Source organism: Syngnathus floridae, chromosome 4 (genome assembly GCF_059516105.1).
Source record: "Syngnathus floridae isolate MCC-2025c chromosome 4, RoL_Sflo_1.0, whole genome shotgun sequence".
Taxonomy (NCBI): Eukaryota; Metazoa; Chordata; class Actinopteri; order Syngnathiformes; family Syngnathidae; genus Syngnathus; species Syngnathus floridae.
The window spans coordinates 16,172,008-16,190,000 of record NC_142416.1 but is presented as its reverse complement, the minus strand read 5'-3'; the positions used below and the strand labels follow the sequence as shown (position 1 = coordinate 16,190,000).

The 17,993-nt window shown below is 41.5% G+C and overlaps 3 protein-coding genes across 5 annotated transcripts; all 3 read right to left on the bottom strand.

The window, feature by feature from the left end:
- Window positions 1-1,499: 1,499 nt before the first annotated feature.
- cdkn2d (cyclin-dependent kinase inhibitor 2D (p19, inhibits CDK4)) lies at window positions 1,500-3,146 on the bottom strand. Of its 2 annotated transcripts, none has more exons than XM_088374329.1 (3): window positions 2,951-3,146; window positions 2,559-2,725; window positions 1,500-2,389 (listed from the first exon to the last, which is right to left on the bottom strand). In XM_088374329.1, exons 2-3 carry the CDS (start codon window positions 2,608-2,610, stop codon window positions 2,028-2,030), a joined length of 414 nt encoding a protein of 137 aa, XP_088230455.1. In that variant the 5' UTR covers window positions 2,611-2,725; window positions 2,951-3,146; the 3' UTR covers window positions 1,500-2,027. The 2 variants fall into 2 exon arrangements, with proteins under 2 accessions (XP_088230455.1, XP_088230453.1); XM_088374327.1 differs by having other exon boundaries at window positions 1,500-2,381; window positions 2,951-3,143.
- Window positions 3,147-3,467: 321 nt separating this feature from the next.
- ap1m2 (adaptor related protein complex 1 subunit mu 2) lies at window positions 3,468-6,743 on the bottom strand. Of its 2 annotated transcripts, none has more exons than XM_088374325.1 (12): window positions 6,520-6,743; window positions 5,914-6,070; window positions 5,757-5,824; window positions 5,520-5,650; window positions 5,306-5,453; window positions 4,956-5,082; window positions 4,743-4,885; window positions 4,599-4,670; window positions 4,357-4,515; window positions 4,135-4,260; window positions 3,915-3,990; window positions 3,468-3,677 (listed from the first exon to the last, which is right to left on the bottom strand). In XM_088374325.1, the coding sequence occupies exons 1-12, from the start codon at window positions 6,559-6,561 to the stop codon at window positions 3,652-3,654; spliced, it is 1,275 nt and encodes a 424-aa protein (XP_088230451.1). In that variant the 5' UTR covers window positions 6,562-6,743; the 3' UTR covers window positions 3,468-3,651. The 2 variants fall into 2 exon arrangements, with proteins under 2 accessions (XP_088230451.1, XP_088230452.1); XM_088374326.1 differs by lacking the exon at window positions 6,520-6,743 and adding an exon at window positions 6,199-6,324.
- Window positions 6,744-8,963: 2,220 nt separating this feature from the next.
- On the bottom strand, window positions 8,964-17,749 carry ldlrb (low density lipoprotein receptor b). The gene is made up of 18 exons (XM_088373638.1): window positions 17,545-17,749; window positions 15,318-15,437; window positions 15,004-15,126; window positions 14,459-14,836; window positions 13,964-14,086; window positions 13,648-13,770; window positions 13,371-13,493; window positions 13,168-13,296; window positions 12,927-13,098; window positions 12,618-12,845; window positions 12,439-12,557; window positions 12,224-12,363; window positions 11,810-11,951; window positions 11,587-11,739; window positions 11,392-11,523; window positions 10,920-10,994; window positions 10,676-10,833; window positions 8,964-10,331 (listed from the first exon to the last, which is right to left on the bottom strand). The coding sequence occupies exons 1-18, from the start codon at window positions 17,597-17,599 to the stop codon at window positions 10,293-10,295; spliced, it is 2,532 nt and encodes an 843-aa protein (XP_088229764.1). The 5' UTR covers window positions 17,600-17,749; the 3' UTR covers window positions 8,964-10,292.
- Between the last annotated feature and the right edge of the window lie 244 nt (window positions 17,750-17,993).

Below are 17,993 nucleotides of genomic sequence, written 5' to 3'. Positions count from 1 at the left end.
CCCTAACCCTAGCTCTAGCCCTAACCCCTAACCCTTTAAACCTAACCCTACCCTAACCCTAGCTCTGACCCCTAACCCAAAACCTAACCCTAGCTCTAGCCCTAACCCCTAACCCTTTAAACCCCTAACCCTAACCCCTAACCCTAACTTTAAACCTAACCCTAACTCTAGCCCTAACCCTTTAAACCTAAAAACCTAAGAAGACTAGATCAGTGAAAATTTTTTTGGTCCCACTGAGATTCGAACTTTGGTCGCTGGGGTGAAAGCCCAGAGCACTAACCACTACCCTATGGAAGCCTTGCTATCAGGCCATGGAACACGTATGGTTTTATGGAGCAGCTCACAAGCGACTAGATCAGTGAAGACTCCACAGCAGATGTCATCACAACACGATGTGTACACGAACACCTAGCAAAGTACAATTTAAAATGACACTTTCGAAGTACCCAAAGTTAAACTTACAAAAGAAAACTCATAATAAATAAAACTTACACAAGAAGAGCCCTAACGTGGCACTTGACAGCTGTCAGTGTCAAATGCAAAATGCAAACAAGGACCATGTGAAAAGTAGGTCAATGCAATCTCCGGTTAGAATATGTTATTTTGTAGGTATTAACAAGTAGAATAGTTTTAAATTAGTCACAATTATTTAGGCAGATAATTATGGGATATTTTGGTACACTACACGAGGTAAAAAAAATAATAAAATGCATGATTGAGCTGATTTTTATGTTTTAATTGGCGAATAAAGAAACAAGGAATAAAACACCAGACAAGTTTTAACATAAATATTTATTAAAAATAATAATATTAAAAGCAAATTTCAAACCAGCAATCTAATGTGAAATTGCAGTAGATCTAGTGGATAACAATATTTAGGCGTATATAAGTATACACGTTATTTAAAAATGACTATAAGTGTTATACTACGATACAAGTGTTTACCAGCTCAGTGGCCGAAGAGGAGAGTGTCCGCCCTGAGATTGGGAGGTTGTGGGTTCAAACCCCTGCCGAGTCATACCAGTGACTATAACAATGGTACCCATTTCTTCCCTGCTTGGCACTCAGTGTAAGGGGTTGAATGGGGCCCCCCTTGCTGCTCATGATCATTGGTATTTTAAAACCCTAATCTGAACCCATTTTTTAACCTTAACCTGAATTTGAAACCATAACCTTATATTTAAACCCCATTTTTAACCCCTGACTTTAGTTTGAAATCCCCTTACCCTAGCACTAACCCTTATAGTTTATAAAAAGTCCCCCCAAAAAATGCTCAAAAAACATTCCAAAAAAACAGCAAAAAAAGTGTCTTATACATGGTCATTTGTTTTATTTATTTAAATAAAGCCTTACTATACGTGGTCATTTTGTTTGGGTCAGGGGTCAAAGGTCAAGTTTTTTTTTTTAGTTTTGATATTGGTGTTATGGTGTCATTATTCGCCACACATTGTTTGAGACCTGAAGTGAAACAAATGTACACAACAAAGCACACACAGCCGTTTGACTTCAAAAGTTTCTTTACTTTGTGCTTTCATATTCCAGCAGCAAATTGAACTCATACACTTGTGTATTAAAAGTATTAAATTCATGGTATAAATAACATTTTCCAAAAAATTCAAAGAATCATCACTGCTATGTCAACAACAATAAATAATTTAAAGTCTAAGTTCATCTAATTTCATGCGAGGAGGTTAAGTTCATTTTGCACCAATTCAAGTTTCATAACATTAAAAAAACAAGACAAACAAATCAAGTCAATTGTTCCAAACGAACGCAAAACACTGGGAGGGGATCAAACTAATGTGCACTCCCAATTCAAAAAGCAAACAGATAAATATGTTTTAGTCAATAAGGTGCCTACATTGCACTGTGCAAAACAACCAACGAAAAAGTAGCTGCCAAGACCACATAAGTGCATCACATCACGTATGAACATCAAGCTAAGAAAAGGAAAACTTACGTACATAGATGCCAATAAATTCAAGTCACCAGGTTTTGAACAGAAAGTGGAACTCACAAGACCCAGACTACGAATGGATGTGAGCGAACAGCAGGCGGATCATCTCTGGTCGCTGGGACGCCCGGGCCACGTCCACAGCCGTCTGGCCGCGAGCGTTGGCGCGGCCCAGGTCAGAGAGAGGCGCCAGGAACTCCACGGCATGGCGGTGGCCCTCACGGATGGCCAAGTGAATGGGCAGGGCGCCGCCATGGTCTGCCACATTCACCGAGGCGCCGTGTTCCACCAGGACCTGTAGCGTGTCCACAAAGCCAGTGCGGGCGGCGTCATGGACTGGGGCAGTCCCGCCCGCATCCTGCACGTTGGGGTCGGCTCCTCTTTCCAGGAGCAGGCGAGCTACCTTGGAGTTGCCCATCATCATCACCTGCACAACTACACTCAGTGAGACTTTGGGTTACACTTTTTTGTGGCTACATTTCCTGAATGAAACAATGTGAGTGTGTGTGGTTGTTTCTCCACTTCACGACTATTGCCTAAACTCTGCTGGGATTTCCAACCACTCATTAGAAAAGCCATAATCGTAAAACGCTCTGTAGCTCACCTGGAGCGCTGTCCTCCCGAACTCGTTGACTGTATCGGGATGCAGCCTGCATTCCTCCAGGATCCTCCGCACCTCAGCGAGGTTCCCCCTGGCCGCGGCTCCCGTTAATCCTCGGGCGCCGTGCATGTGAACCATGTCAGTCTCCGCTTCGTCTTTAAATCTGCTCTCTAGGAGCGGAGACGGAAGGAAGGAGAGACGTCTCAGATATATACATTAAGAAAAAAACAAACCTTAAGGCGACTATAAGCGACATACGAGCGGCTCCGTCTGTCCGGAACACGCAACCGAAAGCGACGGCGGGGGTACGTCAACGGAATCTTTGACGGCGATTAGCTAGCAGGCTAACGGCTAACATAAAGGAGACCGGCGAAAGGTGCGGATTAAAAGCCTACCTTGATGGATTGTTTGGGGGTTTGGCGGTGTCGCGGAGCTTTCCTCAATAGATATCCTCAAGGACGGTTATTATTTAAATGAAATACCAACGCTAAATGTTTAGAAATATTAGGAAAATACATTTGCGCGCTGAGTGCCTCACAGCCGCGTCGCGAGTATACAATTTACAAACAGTGAAGAGAGCACGCGTCGACCAATAAGGGCTCGCCAAGAGGGTGGGGTCTTGTCCTATATGGTAAAGAGGCGGAGCCAGTGCCCGTTACTACAATATCACCGTGGCAACAGTATGAGTCGACCAATCAGAACCCGCGCTGAAGAAACCTGGTGGTTCGTGTACGTTTGTTTGTGGAGGAACTTCATTCATTTCTGCCCTTTTTCACACAACAATCGTCTGGAAATTCCATCGGTCATTAAAAAAAAAATCACGATACAATACTGCAATCATTCGTATGTGTTGCAAACTCAGGATAAAGGTGAAAATGAAGAATCAACATAACTGGTGACATTCTCTCAACCTAATATTTCAAGGGAAATGGTACAAAGCTTTATTTGTTTCTAGAAGCTTTCAACATTCATAACAATAAAAATCCACCCTCTTATTATTCAAGATCAGAAACATCAAATAGTTAAGGTGAAATTGAAAAGGCAGGTGCTCAGTCGAGTAGTTCAATGGATTGTCAAATGCTCTTTTCCTCAGACTTTAGATATTTGTCCTCAGCTGGTAATCTAAACAAAGAAATAAACAAACAAAACATGTTCATTAGATTTGGGAGATCTTGACATCTAACATATATGTTCAGGGTTACAATAAATTATATATAAAAATATGCTTTTCACAATACTCCAATTAAATACATACAAAAATATGCTACTCTATTATTGTGCATGTGTACAGGCCAGTGGGCACATACAACATACATTGCAAGGGTCAGTAGAAAAAATAAAAAATAAACAGTCAGTTACCTCCACTTTGCGTAATGTACCGGACCCACGGCAATGCTTGGTAACCACTTTTTTCTATGATTTTCATATACCGCACCTGTTGAAAACAGATTCAAACACACCGTTTGACGGTCTATAATTGTCACAACATTTTCATCCAATTTCACCTCGAAGATCATCATTGCAACATGACATGCAAAATGGTTTAAGGTTTTGAAACAGCATAAACACACAAGCATACCTGTATTCCAGAAACTGTGAAGTAAGGGATCTCAAATTTGACAGTAATGGGAGGTTTGCCCTCAAGCTCATCATTTTCCACACTGGGTAGACCAAAGTGAGCCCTCATTAGGAACTCTTTGCCTCCCTATAGACGGACAAAGATTTTGTTAAGGTAAAAAAATGTAACTTTTCTCCACAAAATTGTTGACAAATCCCACACAGTGTAGTCAAAGATTCTTACTGGGAAAGATTTGATGGTCCACACAACCATGTTCTTCTCCGGTACGTATTTGGCATGGCCCGTGCTGGTTTTAAACTTTGGGGAGTCGGCATCACTGGGGACGGGTACCCTCACCTCCACATTGTTTGCTACTGATTGTTTTTTAAATTGTCCCTTTGCCTAAAGTGTCACAAAATAATAACAAAGGAGAACTACATGAAAAATGAAAGCTCAGCAAATTGATAGAATTTCAAACACCATACCTTCACCATGATTTCCACTCTGCTGTGAGAGAACTTCTCGATGACTGATTCAATCCATATCAGCGGTTTCACCTGTGACAGGGGGCAATTTTACACGTCCAAAAAACAACCTTAGGGATTAGGGAAATAGTGAAAGATGCTCACATGGGTATTGATGCGGTAGGACATAAGCTCAGACTCCCCATCCGGAGGAATGAAGGAGATGGTGCGGTCGTTCTCGAAGCGTGACAGACGTACGCACTGGTGGAACTTCACATCTTCCATGACCACCGTCTTGCCCTTGTCCCCTAAACAGTCGGTATAACTATCAAGGAATTCAACGTTGTGGATTTACGAAGGCGTTCGCGGCTCACGTACGTCCGGTGAGCGCGAAGAGCACTCTGTCGTTGAGACCGAGTCGTAGTTCGGGCATCCCTGAAAGCATGGTCTTTAGTTTGATGCTGCCCACGATGTCGCTGCTCATCACACCGCCATTTGCATTCACCTGAATAAGCAAAAATGTGTTTATTAGCACCTTCTTATTATTTACAAAACAGAAAAATTGTTTAACGACACAGTTTGCTGTGTCAGCAAGTCCTGTTGTTGCTAAGATTAGAACCCTGAACTTTTGAACTGGCCATGGACGACCATGCTTCGCTAAGAAAAATACAAGTATTCAAATCTTAATTTTATGTTGTAGAATTTGGCTTGCTGCAATAGAAACCTACCAAAACATTAATGGATTCTATGACGTCAATAAAGACTTCATTCTTCTTGTACTTGATGCCCTCAGACCTCCAGGAAACAGCGTTGGTGACCGTGGTCGGCACTTTTGACTTGGCCACCTCGAGTTTGGCCCCTTCCTGTGTAATGTACCTACATAAAAATACACAATGAAACATCTTTTGGACCAAAAGATTTGTGTGTTTGGCTGAGCCTCACTCCTGAAGGATTTTGCTGTCAGTAGTCTGAGGAAATCCAAAGTCCATCAGCTCATCCAGGAGCTCATAGACGACCACAAAGTTGTCCTGAATGCTCTCCTCCTCCAGTTCTTTAAAATACTCTGTGAACACCTGCAAAAGTCACAAAATAACTGTGCTTTAAATTACTTTTCTGGTTGATTTCCAATGGGACTGGAAAAATAGTAAACAAACAAAAATAAGAAGGATACACACTCACCTCGACAAGTTTATAGAGGAAGGAGTACACGAGCGAGGCGTTAGAGTTCTTGTTTGTCATGGCCACCACTGCAGCAATATTAAGTCAAGGAGCTTTTACACAGCACAACCATGCACTTTTTTTTTTCAATTCTAAATACTTTAGCACAGGTGGATACAGTAGAGGTTACTGTGTTTGATCCACATGAAGTGAACTTTGCCGTGCGACATCACCGGACACATAAGACCTTCCTCGTCGTGTTGCATGAGCAGAGGCATGAAGTGTTCTATCTCCACCATGTCCACATCACCCTTGTAGTTACGACATATCAACACCTGAATGCAAAAGCATATCAGATGGTTTATTGTGCTAAAAAAAAAAGTTTCAATTAGACATAATGTAGTATAGTATTTTGCTTCCTGTGTGTAGTTGTAAAGTTGAGAACCTAAAACACAGCACTTACAAGAAACACAAGGCCTTGGACTGCCATTAAATTATGTTTGATCAAATTTTATTGCCAATTCATATTTGCAGCAGGCCTCAGGGGCAACAGATTTATTTGCTGCAGGCGTTCTCCACGGACACCTGTCGCTCAACCCGGAAGTACACAAGTAATGCAAAATGAGTGTCATGGGCGCTTCATTAATTTTTAACAGCGCTATTAATGTTTAACAATTAAAGCAGCATTTATAGCCTAAAACGTACATTTTAAAAGTGGTATGTCCGGTCACTTTGGTCGTTTGAAAGTGTGAAATCACAACGACATACAGTATATCGATCTTACCTTCCCCTTGAGGTCCAACACAAACACAGCCGATAGAGACATACTGGCCGAACACGCACCAAACAGGTTAAAGTTTCCAACCGGAGTCCACAACTCTCAATAAATAAATTATAACTCTAAAAACATCCACATCGAAGAAATGCATCAACGCTGGTCGTGTGCTCCGCAATCCTCACCGCGACGCTTCCACTGAACGCGTCGTGACGTCATCGTATCCAGGTGAAACATTGACCAGGCTCACCTGCATAGGCCCCCCCCCGGACAAGATGCACCGCTCAAAGTGACCACCCGAGGGCGCTGCGTGCACACAAATGACATGAATAACTTTCATTCAGAGGTCAAACAAACAAAATATGTTGATGTTGAGTACCTTTAAGAAATAGAAAAATATATAACTATTGTGATACAAACTCAAAAATACATTTCACGCGTCCCCTGCATTTACAGATGCCATGAGTTACTTCTTCTTTACCTTTATTTATATAAGTACTGCATGTAGATACGTATCATGGCCTCCATCCATGTGGACAGCCTCTTATCAGTTGTGTGTGGACACTCCTTGGTCGTGAATCAACAATGGCACCCTGTTGTAAAAAAAAAAAAAAAAAGAAAAAAAGTGTTTGCCCAGATGGATGTCTATGTCACTATTTCTCTCCATGTTTTCTCACATCAGTTTGGCTTTTGCTCATAGGAGATCATGTAGAAATCATACAGAAGATGTTTTTCATAAGTCAAGTTAGTTTTTCTCATGAACTGCAGCACCTTTTGAGAATACTAAAATCTGTACATATACCTCACTCACCACATTTCCAAGAAATAAACTTGTCTTTTTCTGAAATTAAACTGCAATAAGGTCTTTTATTTGTTTTATTTGTTTCACAATTCAACACTCAGGAATTTAAAAAATTAACAAAAACAAAACAAGAACTAGAATGTTGTCCAGGGACAAATAGAATTAGCATGTAGCGGAAAAGAAGTCAGAGTTGACTTAGTCAAAGAATGCCTTGTTGAAAATACCTGGGGTGATACCAAGTGTGGTGAGTCATTGTGTAATCGATACTAGTGACATTTCTTTCTATACCAGTGCTTCACAAATAATGTTTTTATTGCTAATAAAGTAACATTTCACCTAACTATAAGGGTGAACGATACAATTTAAGTGTAATTTGTTGCACATAAATATAAGTTAAAAAACAAACAGACGTATTTATCCATGCATTCTTGCAATAAAGTTAAATACAACCGAACTGTAACGCACAAGGAGTCACATTGAGAATCATTACATTCAAAGCACCTCTTGGGAAATAACATTCACCATCTGCCACGCCTTTGACCATTTACAATAGCTTCTTATTATAAACAGCATATTTTCCCCCTGCTGCATGTGATTGAATTTGATTGGTTACCAAGTGAAACATCGATTGTGACTTTCTCAATAGAACAACTCGTGCCATTGTTCAGAGGATAATCTTCATCTACGTACATCCCAACGCTCCACTGTTTCATCTTCGCGGACACTCCCCGGTTGCGTTGAAGATGCGGTGGCGTGAGATGCGACTCCTCCTACTCTCGCAGCAAGCCAGCCAATGAGAATGCGGCGACGGCATGAGGTGAGGATGTGGGATGGGTGGAGCAGGTGATGCATAAGACAAATTTGCCTGTCACCTCATGGGAATAGCATGGCAGCCTCATTAGGTTGTGTCAAAACATTTGCATGATGCAAAGACTCGACAGTGCACTTCAATTATGCATGGTGGCGGATAACATTCAAATCGATTTATTAAAGAAAAATCAAACAATCTTTGTCAACGAATCTAGTGGCGTAACATTCGGTTGTGGAATGTGAAGGCCAAATCCGGATTGACAACATAGCACACATGCATGTGGCAATTCCAACTGGTATAACGTGCAGCGTGGGTCTGCACAAGTGTTGCCTCATCATTACAGTTTGAGAACTAACCTCACTTAATTACCCACGGCAGCCACGTTGCTGCGGCAACCATAAGCGAAAATGAGGAACGATCCCTCACAGGGTAACCTTCTTTGGTTTCAAGACCATGCAAACACAGTTTTAAATATTTATGGAAAGAACTGGAAATAAACAGGTTGGTTTGTAGCAATATTTCTCATCAATACACATCTTGTTGGGTGTTCCTTAACTAAGTTGTTTCGGTTAATCGCTTGGGTATAGGTGGCCTACTATATTCTTTCAACCCTCTCTCTCTTTCTCTCTCACCTTAGATGACATGACAGTTTTTAGAGAGATCACCTTCAATGACAAGAGTTTAGAGAATCTATTCATACCATCATACACAATCTAAGAGCAACAATCTTTAAAAAAGTTATTTCACGTATGTAGTATGAGATAACATTTTTTAAGAGTGCAAAAGGTACTCAAATGGTCAAATCATACATTTAGATCTGGAAAAAAAAAACCCTGAACATTTCAGTAACTTTTTTTTTTTATTTCTAAAAAGGCAAACACAACGTGACAAAAATACGGGCACTAAACAAGCAATGTATAATATGGATAAGTTAACAGCGCTTTACGTGTGCCTTGCTTTTCACAGTGGAAACAAAGAATCAAGCGATCAAAAATAATATGCGATTGTCACTCAAAAAAAAAAAAAAAAATTGATTAACAGCTGCACAGAGCCAAGACGTGTAGGTCATTTGTTGAATGTGTAGTTTTGCCTGAAAATAAAACCTAACACAGTGAAAAGACTAATTGAGAATTTGCGTTAAAATATTCCTTTTTCATTAATCTTCTGAACCAGTCTTGCTGGTTGCCAGCCAATCGCAATTAAATATAATTAAAACATATATATATATATATATAAAAAAAAAAAGATTGTGCACTTCCAAATGTTCACACTGGAAATGTCAAATATTAAAACAGCACACAATGGTGATAATTATATCACACTTAAATATGTCCAGAATATGATTCAGTTTGGGGATTTTACAGCAATACCACACAATCAACAACATAACATTATCCACCACATTAATAAATAAAAATATTTCCTGATTCAGCGCACACAGAAAAAGAAACAGTTTGAGTGTCTTACAAAAATATTTGCACACTATATACATTTTTTTTTATCACTACTCAAGAGTCACATTTGACATCTTCAATTGAAACAACTTCTTCATTTTTGGTTTAACAGGAAATTCAGCAGCGTACACATTTACAAAGCAAACCACCAACGCTATTTCCTCTTCATTCAGACGCAATGTAACAAACACATCACAAAGCAAAATACGTGCAACACACTTTTACCAAGTAAACAAAAACTTTAACATTCTTTACGGTTGTCATGGCTGGAAAAAAAAAAAACTACTAGTCTGAGCTATAATAATAATGGACATTAACTACCAGTATGCGTCTGAAAGGCACACTTGTGTTCTAAGACATCACTGGCTTTTGAATCCTGGAGTCATTGGGCGCTTTACAGTAGCAAAAGGCAGCAGCCAAGAATAAATATATTACCAAAGCTGTTGGTTACATTCAAACCGGCACAAAAGAAAAAAAAAAAGTGCAAGTGTCGTCTTCTGAACTTCATTCTGACAAAATGTTGAGGTTTGACTTGCATGACGACCCCCCCCGCCTTCATTTGCCTAATCCAGCCATGTCTGGTGCTTCTTTGGATTGCGCCAAGGTCAAAAAGTCACAGCAATGATAAAGTAACGCCAGGAAAACAGAAATGGCTTCATTTCTCTTTGTGCGGGAAAACCAACAAAAAAACAAACTGAATGTCTTTGGCATGTTATCATGCAATGTCTATGTCCTCCGTACACAGCATTTGCCTCTGCAAAACAAAAATTATATTCGGGTTCAGTGTCAGTGTCACAAGGCAATCAAAAAGTTGAGTACTAAAATATGTATAGTGACTTCTTTTGGTACAACTGAGTACCAGAAAAAAAACGTATCGTGGGCGCCTAAACTCATTCTTATAAGTTACGACAGTACTCGTGCGGAGAGTTGGCAATTTTCCATGATGCACTTGAACACAGCAGAGTGTAATGAACTCACACAGGCTAAAAAAAAAACATTTCTGGGTTTTAAGCAAGCGAGGTCTTTGGATTACAGTTTCGCACGTCATTTTGCCTCAACGCAATTAATGATCAACTATCAATAATTTGTGAGGATTACCTGCAGATGGACGTAGCCTTCAGAGTTCCTGCAGATTTGCATCTCGTCTTCTGTGGTTTTCTGGTAAACGGGGTTGATAAAGTGCATGGTGTTGGTGTTCCTAAGTCGCCAGTGTCTCCAGAGCAGCATGACTCCAAACAACAGCATGATCATGACCACTGCCGTGAAAAAAGAAGGCACCAAGGTGAGGTTTGAATGTGAGACAATGCAGAGAAAGAGGAAGCTTGACTTGGAGGATGTTTACCAATTGGAATTACGATGAAGAGACCAGCAGTGTGGGACGACTGCTCCTCGGTGGTCCCGTCTGCAAGTCTGTTGGCTAAAAAAAAGAACAGCGAATAATATTTGCTATATGGCTCATTCTTTCATGAAAAATATACAACTGCTAAAATAATTCATAAATAAAAGTGCTAGGGGTGTCAAACTCTGGCCGGCGGGCCAAATGTGGCCCAAGGTGTAATTATATTTGGCCCGCTAAGACAAATTGTGTCAAAACTACAATTGAAAATTGTCTTGACTTTTAAAAAATAGAGAAGTTTCTAGCAATTTTTATTACCATTCATCTTTTTAAAAATTTTGAACAGTTTATGCAAATCTGATTTCAAAACTAGTGAGTCGTTTGTTGTGTAACCTATACTGTATGTAATACGAGACGAGGCCGAGTTCAATACCCCTATTCAGGAGATACTTTTAGAGCGCCACTAGATGTGACTTACTTTGAGCTGGAGCTGAAGGTTTCAGTCCAGGGGAGTCCGGCTTCTGGGAGCTGGTTCTTGAGGTAGTCGTGGTTGTTTCGGCATCAGTTGAGGTATTTGTTGGAAGCGGCCGGTCCTCTGGCGCTACTGAGCCTGATGGCCCAAACACGAATCAGTCTCTGAAGGTTTCACGAGCCACTCTGAGGAAACGCCTACCTTCCACACATTTCCTCATGTCAGCCGCCATGCTCATGTGATCAGGGCAGGCGCAGGTGTATTTCGGCGAGCGTTGGTTGATGACAGGAGCAGGAAGGCACAGGAACTCACAGCCTCCATTTATACGGTTCTTCTCAGCGCACCAGTTGGAACCTACGAGCAGAAGAAAACGTTCAAGAATGGAAGCCTTGTGTTTATCTGAGCTGTGGTGATTTCTGTGTACCGCTCGGTTGCTTGAGGTCGTGGAAGAGCACGATGTCCTCCGGCTGGTACAGGTCGGAGGCCAGCATCTTGATGTCGTGTCCCGTCTCACGGTTGGCGCTGTAAACAGCTTTGTTGCCCGTGTCGGTCCAATACACTTTATCCTGTTTAAAAGAAAATGTATTTTAACCAGTACTTTTTTTTTTTTTCATACAAGAAGTGCACACAACATTTCACACGCTCAGCACGAAATGAGCTTGGCAACATCCAAAAGTGGAGGCCAAATTACTTTGAGATAATTAGTTAATTGTGCACACACCCACATTTGAGGACAGAGTTGTGAAAGAAACACTACGCAGAAAATTTAATTGAGCCAATTTCTCTGCAAGAGGACAAAAAGAAATTTTATAAACTATTTATAGACTTCTTCACTAACCTCAAAAACAGCCAGCGAGAGGGGATGCAAGAGCTTTTCTTTACTGACGATGAGTGTGTGTCTGGTCCCGCCGTTCACGTCCACGCTGGACAGCGTGTGTAACTTGGAGTCCACCCAGTAGAGACGCTGGTTGACGAGGTCTGTCGAGAAACATTATTGCCTATCTTGCTCATCTTGATTGGCTTCAAAATGACAAGTGATGGATGCGAGCTTACCAAGGGTGATTCCATTAGGCCACACAATGTGGGTGGTTACCAAGGCAACACGGTCAGCTCCGTTCAAGCCGCTCTTTTCTATCCTCGGCGTCTCGCCCCAGTCGGTCCAGTACATGAAGCTGACAAAGACGGTTTGAATTACGCTCAGTAACGATTATCAACAAAGCGTTTCAACTTACTTGTTCACGGGATCCACCGTTATGGCTCTTGGCTTCTGAAGATTGTCAGCAATCAGCGTTTTCCTCTTGTGGCCATTTGTGGTGGCCACAGAGATGCTCTGTAAAGAACTGTCGGTCCAGTAGATGTTGCCGTGGATCCAGTCGACGGCGAGGCCTTCCGGGGCCTCGATCCCAGTGCCGATCACCACCGTGTGCTGGGAGGAGTTGGCGGCCGTGTCCATCTCGCAGCTGATTCAAATCGACATAGCATAAATATTTGGCCTATGTTGAGATGATTCATGACAGATGACACTTTGATAGATTTATAACCTGTAGATTTTCTTGTGGGAAAGGTCCGACCAGAAGATGATCTTGTTTGAGATGTCCATGTCCAAAGCCACCGCGTTCTTCAGCCCGTTCATCACAGGCATGTAGTCACTACGATCCACCGTCAGCATCCTCACATCATGCCGATCGGTGAAATAAAGTGCGGCCGTGGTGCCTGGAAGAAACGGCGAGATCAAAAATGTGGTCTCCATTCCGGAGCGTGATTCGTGTTCCCGAGCATTACCTGAAACGGCTTTACACGTCTTGCTAACTGGGTCCATCTCGTAGTCGTCTTTACAATCGCACTTGTAGCTGCCGGGTTCGTTGATGCAAATCTGGCTGCAAGTGTCTGGCTCGGCACATTCGTCGATGTCTGCGAGGTCAAAAAGCTGCGGTTAGCATTTATTGAAATTTGTCCACATATCTCAACCCTTCTGCCATGTTCACCTTCGCAGCTTCTGTTGTCCGCCTTCAGTATGAATCCAACAGGGCAGGAGCAGCTGTAGCCAAGTTTGTGATCAATACAACCATGGGCGCAAGCGCCATTTCCGACCAAGCATTCGTTGTGGTCTGCCAGAACACACATAACAATCAACACAATGATCAACAAAGATTGATTATCTTTGAAAAGACACATTTTTATACTCAATGACTGAAGTGTCCAGTAACAACAGCCAGTCAATTCTACCAGAACAGTGGGGAAAGCGGGAAGGACAACACCTACCACATTGGTCGACGGGTTCATCGGAACCGTCTCGACAGTCTCTCTGCGTGTCGCACACTTTGGCCATGTTGATGCACTCCCCGCTGTGACATTGGAACTCAGTGGTACCGTCACACACATTTTCTAGGATGATCATGAGCAGTCACAGCGGTCATTTAATATGCATTACAAATTTTGATTGTACATGATTTTCAAAACACAAAATTTCCAGATGAGAAATTCAATCCAAATTTATAATTCCCACAAATTTTTATAAATTTTTCAAAAATGACAATAGATTATGTAAAACAATCAGGTTCCAAAAATAAAGAGTCACCTGCATAGCAGTCGATCTCATCGCTGGAGTCCGAACAATCGTTTACTTTGTCGCACTGGCGGCTGCCGTGGATACAAGTGCCGTCACTACACGGGAACTCATCTGGGCGACAAGTGGGGCGAGCTGGAAAGAAAAAAAAACACGGATGAGAAAGAGGGAGATATAGTATTTAAGTGGAATTTGGTTAAAAACAACAAAGGATGGGAAAATTATAATCTGTGGGTAATTTTAGGTTCACCATACAATGCTAAAAACAAAATTGTTAAAAATCACTTTTCCCTAATCTTTCCAGATTTGCACAAAGCACAGAGTTGGGATGTTTTGAAAAATGTCGCTGAGGCAGATTGACCTTCAGGTATTTTAAAATAATCAGCATCAATTTTATCCAGGAAAAAACTTTTGACATTGGTTTCATGGTTGCATCATATTTTTGTGTGCAGGACAAAAAAATAGTCAGGCTTTTATAAAATTAACTAACTATAACTATTAACTCACTGCAGTTGACTTCATCCGACTGATCGTTGCAGTCCGCGCTTCCATCGCAGCGCCATTTCTCGGGAATGCACTCTCCATCAGCACACTGGAACTCATGGTCCTTACAAGTCACAACCTTCTTCTGGGGCGGCTTGTCCGCACAGTTCTCCGGCCACTCGTCCGATCCGTCGCTGCAGTCGTTCTCGCCGTCGCAGCGCCAGAAATCGAACACGCACGCCGTGTTGTTACACTGGAAGAAGAGCGGGCTGCAAGTGGGTGGCGGGCAGGAAGCCTCGTCGGAGCCGTCCGGGCAGTCGTCGTCGTGGTCACACACGAAGCTGGTGGAGATGCATTGGCCGGAATTGCAGCGAAACTGTTCGTCTGTGCATTGTTTTGCAGCTGTGGTTGAGGAGGCAGGAAGATGCAGGTCAACACTAATCTGGCTATTTTTACAGTATTTGATATATAATATTCATGTTGAGTACAAATAAAACAGCACAGATGACAGAAAAGAATATATTCAAGTACACTGTATGTAAAATTTGTTTTCCGAATTACAAACTTACTGCAATTTTGTTCATCAGTGCCGTTTGCACAGTCCACTTTTCCATCGCAGTGCCAGCTCAGCGGCACACACCGATGCTCGGGGGCACCGCAGCTAAACTCCGACGCGAGACATTTTCTGGCCTCTGAGGACACAAACGGAAAGTATTGAAATGCAATCTACTGAAAAAATGTTTTTTATACATAAGCGTTGGAAAATGGATGAGAGGATTCACAACAAATTCCTTCATTGAAAACTCTATTATACAAAATCCAGGTTGATAGAAATGTATACGTGTCGATAAAAAGTTGCATGCAGTAGTGAGAAAAAACATACCGCATGTTTCAGGCAGTTCGTCAGTTCCATCGTCGCAGTCGTCGAAGCCGTCACAAACCCACCTGCGGGTGATGCAACGGCCGTTGGCGCACGTGATTTGATCGGAGCTGCATTCGAATGCTGGATGAGGATGAAAAATAAATGCAAGTTAAATCATGAGAATACGTTAATCAATATTCAGAGCACTTTTTTAGAAAGGTTAGGTTATGTCAATATACACACACAAAAAATACTGATAACCTTGTCGTGTTGTTTAACTTTGCAAACAGGATAAAAGTTCCAGTTAAAAGGCCACTGATAACAAAAACACCTTTAATATTTGCATTTCACAGTAAGTATTCCACAAAAACTGACTTGTCCTCGTGTTGAATCAAAATAAAACATTTGCAAACATTTGCTATTGTAAAACACTGATAAATATTTCTGCACATTTTCTGACATGTTATGGACCAAACCAATTACTAAAAAATTACTATATTACTTTAAATAATAATTATTCAAAAATAACTATGAAATACAATAATGTCTTCTTTTTTTTAGATATTGGGATGAAAATAAAAACGCGCGTTACTCTGATTCATTGACAAACTAAAGCAACAGATCAATTCGACTGGTCCAAAAAAATGATTTTGTTGAAATCCCTCCAATAAGGGTATTTCTGGGCTTATGTGAAACACAGACTGGCCCTTTAAGACAATAGCGCGGAAGGAATATCACGCCACCGGCTGCTGATTGGTCCCACCACAATGTTGCCAAGGTAACCAGACAGTAAGTACTGCCTGACTAATTCTAATACTTATTAAAATCTTCAGATTATCAGTTAGAGCCGACAGGCCCACCTGCTTAGAGAAACAATTTGATACAGAAACCCCGCTCTAACCTCAATCTCCCTCACGATAATCTTTTACAATTTACAAGAATAGTTTCCAAAGTGAATGCAGGTGTTTTGTTGACGCACACCGACGACAAACTGACCACGACATTTGCAACAGCTCCGAAACGCATCCCACCATCTGCTGAAAAGTCACGCACGACTACAACTCAACTCAGACTGAGTCCTTTTTTCAGAGAATGGAAACTAAAGCATGCAAGGCCTTGTTTCAGAGAATGGAAACAAGGCGAATGTTTTCATTTCCCAGAACTAATCTTCCCCTGGCGGCCTCGTGAAATTGGTCAGGAGCCAGAAAATGACGCACAATTCCCACTGAGGACCTGGTTTGTGTCTTACGCACATCAAGTGCATGTACATTAATTTTACAATGATAATATTAATATTTACTTGTATAGTGGCAGCTAGATTCACTTTATGAGAATATCAAACGCCATCACATAGTTACTAGCACTTTTTGACTGACCGTTAGCACATGCTCTGTTTATGGAGGCTATTTTTACCCCACTGACAAGCATCGCTGCCATTTAAGGTCAATTGAAAAGCAACTCAAACACTTTAAAAAAGCATACTAGTCATCTGACAGCGGAAACTCGGATCACATGTGCATCATAATTGAACAATCCTTCTTTATGGCCATGTGTGTGTCTGGAATAAATTACAACATGCAAAAAAAAAAAAAAATCTATTCAAGGGGGGTTTCCTTCCAGAAATGCGTCACACACTCTTTGGGTGGACTTCCCGAAAGCAGGACTGCTTCCTGAAGTGGTACTTAGCAACCAGCATGGTGAAAGCGCGGAGTAATTTGCCACATGAATTTGGAGATGATGAAACTACTACAGGATGTGGCGCAGATGCATGACTCGGATAATTACCACAACAGTTGAAAAGGCTGCCTTGCGCATCACTGGAAGAAAATAACATGTCATCTATTCTAAACAGAAAAGAAACTTGATGGTAATGATGAAAACATTGAATAAAAGTATTTTGTATATCTGGGTCGAGATTTGAAGCTTGAAGTCAACTCATCCCTAATTATTTCGTCTGGACGTGGAGCAAAATGTCGTGCAGAAAAGGTGACACTTGGCCCAAGGAGAAATCCAAACGCATTTTCAACTGTCAAATTCATGATGCAGCAAACAACTCAGCCACGCCCACCGGAAGAACGACAACCGGCCGGCAAATTGATTTTATTTCGTTTTCAATTTTCTTTTTGAACCCAGCTTTAAAACTTAGGTTAGTTAAACATTTCTTGTAAGCAGAGATTTTTAAAAAATATATTTTTTTTATTTATGCATCAACATGTACGCGGTAAAGTGATAACATGCGCGTCCTCACCTGTAAGTGCAGAGCAATGAAGAAGCATCAGTAGGCAAAAGCTCAGTCGCCTCATATCCAACAGTTTTTTTCCCACTTGAACAAGAAAATGATGTTTGGAGGATTGGGCGAGGTTCCAGTGCTGCGTGAGGGCTCCCGTGTTTCGCCTGGACACTGCGTGTTGGAAGAAGCAAATGACAGCGAATGAACGTTACTTGTCATCTTGGAACCAGGACGACCGAGAGGGCGGATCTACAGCAGTGGCGTGATGTTTGAAATCAGACACCGTGGAGGCGGAGGAAATGAGTTGGCATTGGCAACCTTGTTGCGGGCACTTCCCGTCACTCATTATGATAAATTAAAAAGTAGTTTGTTTTTGTCATTGTTAAAGTTGGAACGAAAATGGGTAGAAATTGAAAGTGAGTCATCCATTAACTCACGCACACAAACGCACGAATACTATGAAGATG